Here is a 7,518-nt window from a genome sequence, read left to right on the forward strand (position 1 = left end):
TGTTAGCATAGGGAAGTAGTTGACATGTTTTCATCCAAACCTTCCAACACACTATTCATCTGCCTTTCTGAAGATAGAATATGTGCCAAAATGGAATTTTTACCGGCTTCCATCCTACATCTGTGGAGGCCAAGTTGCAACCCAATCCATTCCTATGTATTCCTAGTCTGTGTGCAACAGCACTAAGTTAATCTCCCATAGAATGTCAAAATTATAGATCTCCATATTTTGCTTGTGTTTTCCAAGACCCAGATATTACCAATACTTCACAAAATGAAAACCGAATTCCCAGCCCCTCTCCAAAAGGCACAGAAGCACAAAAAAGTTTAGGCTGACTTAAAAAAGATTACATAATCACTCGTTACTTATAAACCAACTCCCTCAGCAACAGATCTGGCCCGGGATGAGATCCCTCAACAAGGCAGAAGGAGGCTGAAACAGCAGTGGAGGAAACCAGGCCCCATTCCCCCTCCCTTGGAGAATCCTCCTTGACTCCTTTCACCTGGAGACTGACAGGTCACAAGACTAAAATTCCAAAATCTTACATGCATTTTGACGAGTAATTGCTCACGCCTCAGCTGCAAAGAAACCTGTGTTCTAGGGGAAGGAGAGAGCTCACTGCCCGGGCTAGTTGGAGTACCAAGCCTCTTACGAGCGTATTTCTGTGAAAAGCTCTATGACAGCCCATACGAGCACACTTGGGTGTGTTTTAAAACAAAGACTGCAGTGAAGCTGTACCACAACCAGCCCCTGAGGAGGTGGTGGCACAAATCCCGGGCGCTGTCTTTGTCACTTTACGCACCACAGCCGAGTATGTCACCGAGAGGAAGGCTCACACCTCCCGCGGGTGACCCACGCTCTCGCCAGCGCAGCCAGCCCAGGATCCGGCTCGCGGGGACCCCCAGCGCCACCGGGCCGAGCCGAGCCGAGCCGAAGCCGGCCCCGGGCAGCGCGGCCCCGCCCTCGCGGCAGGCGGAGCGCCCCGCACCGCCCCGCGTAACCCGGCGGCGCCGCTCCCCTCGCTGCCGGCTCCGAAATGCCGCTTGTCAGCGTGCCCAAGGAAGTGGCCGTGGGGACGGCGATGCTGGGGGTCGCCTTTGCCGCGGGTGTGCTTGCAGGTAAGCGGCGCCCCCCAGCCACATACACGAGACGTGAAGGCTGCGCCTACCCCGTGTCCGCCCCGGGGACGGGACGGGAAGCGCAGCGCCCGGCGGGTCCCTCCCAGGGCGGGCAGGAGTCCCGGGGGCGGTCAGGGAGCAGACCCCTTGGGGCTGCCGTGCGGGCAGAGATTTATTTTGCTGAGCTGCTGCAGTAAATGGAATGATGTTCTGAGAGCCCAAGCCGCTCCCTGTAATCCAGCTACCGCAGTGTGGGGCCGGGGACAAAGTCCAGCGAAAGCGAGAACACGCTCCCCGCCCGGTGCCCTGCCTGCGTTTGTTCGGCCAGCCCGGAGAGGCCGGGGTGTGGTCCTTGCGCACAGCATTGTTCTGGTGGCAGTTTCGCTTTCATCCCCCGGGGACACCGGAAGAACGAGCCCACGATCCAGGAGGGGAAGGAGACTGCTGTTGAGTTTGAAACGCGGGCATTACTTAATCTTTGATTTAAGGCAAGTTGTTGAAATCATTTACATCTCGGCGTGATCGTCTATAAAATAGAACCATTAATAGAAAATAAACCCCTCGAAATAAAAGCGTTCTGTCTAGCACACAACTACCAGGAGATGTGGAAATGAATTTGTTGTTATTTCTTCAAAATAGTTAATCCATTTGGTAAAAGAAACATTGGGCATGAAAGCTGCAGTCAGTTCTGTGTTTGAGCAGACATGTACTGAAACTTCAGCTTTCAGCGCCTACTTTGTCTGCATACTGGTTCCATGCTAAACAAGGCATTTTGCAATACCACATTTCCCCAGGCTGGAAGGCAGGACAGCATCATGAGGAGAGCACAGGGTTTGAGAAGACACATCAGCTGATGGAGCTAAAACCCGGTGGCCTCTATTCATCTGCAAAAGAAGGCCCACAGACTAAGAAAATTGTGCACCTCATTCATTTATCTCTCTTTAAACTTGCCCTTTGAGTTTTGATGGGGTTACTTTTCCTGTAAGATTATGGCAGTTTGTAACCATCACATTGGCCACTGAAAAACACAGTACTAAAGCCTTTCCCTTTCAGTGTTTGGAGGCCTGGAATGGACATCTTAGAGACTAAAAAGGAGAAGGGAAAAAAAATTATAGTCCACCTGGTTGTCCAGCTATGTTGCATTTTCCATTTTCATGGCTCTTTTAGAGCAGAGAACTTTTTAACCTTTGGTAATACTTCAATATTTACTTTATTTAAAATGGCAATAACTGAAAAGTGTAGAAGTTCTTATTACTTATTTCTTGGTAGGTAAAAGATACCCTTCTTTCATTTTTGGGACCCCAAGTGGTAAGATGGGAAAAAATAGTCCTCTCCGGCGATACATACTGGATCACTCCTTGCGGGAACATCCAATTCTCAAGAAGCTGCGTCTGGTCAGTATCACCCACACCCTGTCCTGAGCTGCTGGGATCCTGGTCACATCTCCCTCCTCCCTCTCATTTGCATACCCACTAGAGGGGTTTTTTAAACTGGTAATACCCAGACTCTTCTATGTTCAGGGCCACCTACATGACTATTTAATAGTATTGGCATACATTGTAGACATGTCTTTCTATCCTCAGCTCCCAAGGCCACGTGTCAGGGCTGCACTTGATTTGGACTTGAACAAATGACTTTTGTTCACTTTGGTTGGCATGTAAGGAACCTGTAGCTCAGAGAAGTGATGCCTTCCATCAAGCTGCAGTGTCAGAGATGAGATGAGATTCTGAGTCAGGTTTGAGTCATTTCAGGTGAGACAAACTGTTCTTGTATAAAAGAAATTAAATGCTAACTGCTGGAACAGGTTGGCTGGAACGATCCCTATCAGAAGACAGAAAATAGGAAGATACGCTTTCCCTTCAATGGTCATGGCACAGCCCTGCTTCTCCCATTGCCCATTCCTCAGTGCCAAGAGCCCTTCCACCCTGGCATGGGCACACATTCTCCAAGTTTGTATTCTGTAGCCCAGACTACGTGGTCTGACCTTTGGCAGACACAAACCTAGCAGTTCATTAAAGCATTCTACACATCTTAAAGGAAGTGCATCTGTTTGCACAAATTCACAGAAATAAAGGACTTTCACAGTCAGAGTTCCTCTATGATTCTTCATTTAGTTACAAATATTGCTGCATTTGCCACAGCCATGGTAATATCCTCTGCTTATGACACACATAACATCCTCCTTACTTATAGTTAAATTCAAGCCAATTTCTGGCTCATAGATGGCTCCATCTAGCTCCATCCACAAAGCAGTCTAAAATGAGAAGACAGAGGTGTCTGTTTTTCCTGGAGTTTCACTGCGTTTTTTTTCTTTAGGATATTGGTAGGTTGGTTTTTGTTTGATGTGATATGTTTGGATTTTTCCCTTTCCTAGCTCACTGCTGATCATCCCCATGGCAGAATGATGGTGTCCTGTGAGGAGGCTCAGCTTATGGCAAATTTGGCCAAACTCATTAAAGCCAAGAAAGTTATTGAAATAGGTAAGAGTGTCACTTTGTAGTAAAATAAAACTCTTGATTATCACTCTCCAAATACAGCCATGTTCAACATAAAATATCCAAATACAGGAAGGTACTGCAGAACTGTCAGCAAGCAGGTGGGCAAACTACAGCATGAAAAGGAGTGTCTGATTTGCACTTGGTTGCCACTTTGTCTAACTGTGCATTAAATAGTTCTGGCGTCAGGATGGATGGCTCATCCATTCTGACGCAATCTGAAAAACTGAGCTAAATGGATCTCTTGAGTCTTCAACAATTGTAGGACAGGGTGTATTCTGTCCTTCCTGTACCATTTTCTTGCTAGAAGAAGAGATTTTGCAGCACAGGCCCTGTATCAAATCCACTTTGCTTGAATACCTATATTACCAGGATCTCCTAAAAGACAGGCTGACGCTGAGCAGCCAGGTATGGGTTCCCACCACCTTCATTCTTGGCCTGGCTGTTACAATTCCCTGGTATTTTGCTGCCCATCCAGTCTCTCTAGGTTACACATTCAAGACCAGAATCTGCTTTGTATGGCCATGAGCCTTTTGGAAAAAGCTAACATTGAAGTTTGCTAAAAAAAAAACTTCTTCTCAACCTACCATTACATTAAAATGGAAGGAAAAATGAAAAATCTTTACTGTCTATTAACAAATTGCCATCCTTGATTCCTTTGGGGATTTTATTCCTAAAGAGAGCCCTGTAACCCTTTTTCCACAATACAATAAGTGTTGATGTCTCTTATGGTTTTCCTAGGTGTGTTCACAGGTTATAATGCCGTGAGTATGGCACTTCTCCTGCCAGATGATGGCCAAGTTATTGCCTGTGATATAAATGAGGACTATGCCAAAATTGGAAGGCCGCTGTGGAAGGAGGTAAGCAGCATCTCCTGTACACAATGGGGACAGCTACCTTTACATGTGAAGAGATCTTGTGTTTTAGACTTGCAAATTCACACAGAAATATTCTTACCATTAAAGGAGGCTGATAGAGTTCTGTTTGGGAAGAAAAATAAGTGGTGTTTGGAATCCAGAAATAATAGGAAAACTATCTGAACCCCAGTCACTCCCTGAGTACAGGCTACTAACAGCCTACCATTAACACTGTTCTTTTTCATCTTAGGCAGGAGTAGAGCATAAAATTGACCTGCGGATTAAGCCAGCAATTCAAACACTTGGTAAGTAACCTGAAATAACAGATTGTTTCCCCTTCCCTAGAAATAGAAGAGGGATGCAATAGTGATGAAATTTAAGACCAAATATGGTTGTGAATGTGATCCCTTTTGCTAATAGGGAGGCAGCTTCTCTTGTATTAAAAAGTAAAAATCTTTAGGAGTTCACAGTTTTCCTACCTACTAGTAGGGAGGAAGAAAATGCTTGTCCTGTGTTGTGGGCTGTACTGGCCACTCACCTGTCCTGTCCATCACTTTGTTTAATTTATCAAATACTATACTGCTTCTGGAAAGCTGAATAAAACAGACTAACCAAACAAAGCCAAATTTCTCTTAGCATTGTCCATTCTAAGCAAGTATTCCTTTGTTAAGAAAGGAAGAGTTCCCTGAAAGGGCTGAGGTGCAGAAAAAATTCAGAAGCCCATAAATACTGACCAGATGCAGTTTCTTGAGAATTGGAGGTTCCCGCAAGGAGTGATCCAGTAGGTATCGCCAGAGAGGACTATTTTTTCCCATCTTACCACTTGGGGTCCCCAAACTAAAAGAAGGGTATCTTTTAGGCTGAATTGTGTTCAGAGTAGTTCAAATTTAGGACATGCCAAAAGCATACAAGGCCATTAGTGAGGCAATGACTTCTCTTATTCAAGGAAAGAGAAAATGTGAGGCAGAGGAAATACTAATATATGTTCTGAAAATACAATACATTTTCTAGGATTGTTGGATGCAGAAGATTTCCAGCAAAGGTATTTACTGGATCCACACCTGATAACCTTGTATTACTTTCCAATCCATCCTTTCTAAAGAGGCAAATACAGGCAGTTAGTTGGTATGCACACTCCTTGAAGTCTGTCAAAGCAATGCTTTGTCCAGGCATTGCTTCAGACAGAATGATGATCTGCTGACAGAGGCTAAGGGCGAGTCAGAGGGGTGTCAGAGGACCTTAGGAGACAGAAATCACCTCCTCTGAAACTGGCAATTTGGAATTCTCAGTCAAGAAATCTGTTTAGGAGAACTTAAAACTGAATTCTACTTGACTTGGCCCAGAGAGGGACTACTTACAGCAGTCTTTTGCTGCAAATATCTCTGACAGGGTTGTTCATGACCTCTGTCATGGCCCTTGATCTGCAAGCAAAGATTAGCTTTTAGAACCTGTTCATAAAGTGAGAAAAATTCTAATCCACTCAAGAAAACAGTTCTCAGCTGAAAAAAAGCTGAAGGTGTAGAGTATGTCCAGTTTCAAAGTGCTTGACTTGTTTTTGCTGTACCTTTCAGCAGTCCCAGCTGGATCCTTCAGGTTTGGAGCTACTCCACAAACTCCTAAGCATGCAGACCTCAGTAACTGTGTTTTATGGCATACATAATGTCTAGATTGGTTTCTGTGGGATAAGCTTTTCTAGTAATTACCTGTGAAGGAATAGGCTGCCTGGTCAAGGCAGCAGAAAACATTTAATGAGAGCTTTGACACAAATGGATTACTTCCTCCTACACAGCACTAACCAGGGTATAACAACTCACTGTGTTGCTCATCTAGATGAACTGTTGGCCAATGGAGAAGCTGAAACCTTTGACTTCGCTTTCATTGATGCCGATAAAGAAAGCTACAATGAGTACTATGAAAAATGCTTTCACCTCATAAAGAAAGGGGGAATAATAGCCATTGATAATGTAAGTACTGCAGTTCTGATGGTAATGCACAGGCAGTTACACATAACACAATCAAAAAGAAAATTCAACATAAACTCTTTAAGTAAGCTATATAAAACACTAACAGAAATCATAGAAATTTTTTGTTATTCATTACAGAGAATGCTCTGTGTTATTCTTGTTTGTCTTGTAGGCTATGTACAGTACTGACACAAGATGAAAAGTAGCACTTGTAATCAGTAACATTAATAGTTATCAATTAACTACTATTACAAGAAAAAAAGGATATTAAACTTATTTTGGCTTCAAATCTACAGTAGAAGTACAATTAGTAAGGCCTGTGGACTCTCAGTCCCACTTACTTTTGAGAGTTCCATGTCAGAGACCATTAAGATGTCTGAAATACAACAAATAATATCAATCTCTAAGAAATGTACAGGAACTTTTCCAAAGCTTCCTTTGTGGTCCAAGGACCATATTAGAATGAAGGAGGTGCATCACATTTCTTTTTTCAATAGGTCTTTTGGAATGGAAAGGTGCTAAAACCAAGGAAGGATGACTTGGCAGCGCAGAGTATCCACCGCCTCAATGAGAAGCTTCTCAGAGATGCACGTGTCAATATCAGCATGCTCCCAGTGGGAGATGGAGTCACATTAGCATTCAAGTTGTAACTCGAGGAAGCCCAGCAGATGGGAAATATCAATCAAATCATCAGGAAAAATGGAGGTGGAACAGTATAAAAAATTCAATTTAACCTATATATCCACTGGATAGCATAGCCTGGGAAAGTAGACTTTAGGAGCATCTGGATCCTAAGGGCAACTAAGTAGAGAAGAGAGATTTATTATGAGATCTTCTATGGTTTCTTACTTTAATTGTAATAAAGGAAATAAACTTATGTGAAATTGTCCTTGTAAGACAGTGGTTGAAAAACTCCTCCTGTATAGATTATCCAAGTGCCTCAATGCAACAAAGTAATTTTCTGTCCTAGAAGAGCCTCTTGAGCAGTGGAATAATCAGTCAGTACCATCAAAAGGAAAAGAAGTGCAGTTTATTAATGTTTATAGCCATAATAGAAAAATGGATTTTTAATGAAATGACATCA

The 7,518-nt window shown here is 43.6% G+C and overlaps 1 protein-coding gene across 1 annotated transcript; it reads left to right on the forward strand.

Moving 5' to 3' along the window:
- The first annotated feature begins 993 nt into the window (after positions 1 to 993).
- Positions 994 to 7,296, forward strand: COMTD1 (catechol-O-methyltransferase domain containing 1). The gene is made up of 7 exons (XM_058810749.1): positions 994 to 1,118; positions 2,388 to 2,512; positions 3,493 to 3,598; positions 4,355 to 4,473; positions 4,721 to 4,775; positions 6,301 to 6,434; positions 6,932 to 7,296. Exons 1-7 carry the CDS (start codon positions 1,037 to 1,039, stop codon positions 7,082 to 7,084), a joined length of 774 nt encoding a protein of 257 aa, XP_058666732.1. The 5' UTR covers positions 994 to 1,036; the 3' UTR covers positions 7,085 to 7,296.
- The last annotated feature ends 222 nt before the right edge of the window (positions 7,297 to 7,518 follow it).

This window comes from Ammospiza caudacuta, chromosome 9 (genome assembly GCF_027887145.1).
Source record: "Ammospiza caudacuta isolate bAmmCau1 chromosome 9, bAmmCau1.pri, whole genome shotgun sequence".
Lineage (NCBI taxonomy): Eukaryota > Metazoa > Chordata > Aves > Passeriformes > Passerellidae > Ammospiza > Ammospiza caudacuta.

Coding starts and splice junctions, on each gene's coding strand:
- COMTD1 (XM_058810749.1), top strand. CDS start 1,037: ATGCCGCTTGTCAGCGTGCCCAAGGAAGTGGCCGTGGGGACGGCGATG. Junction 1,119..2,387: donor TGCCGCGGGTGTGCTTGCAG/GTAAGCGGCGCC, acceptor ATTTCTTGGTAG/GTAAAAGATACCCTTCTTTC. Junction 6,435..6,931: donor GAATAATAGCCATTGATAAT/GTAAGTACTGCA, acceptor TTTTTTCAATAG/GTCTTTTGGAATGGAAAGGT.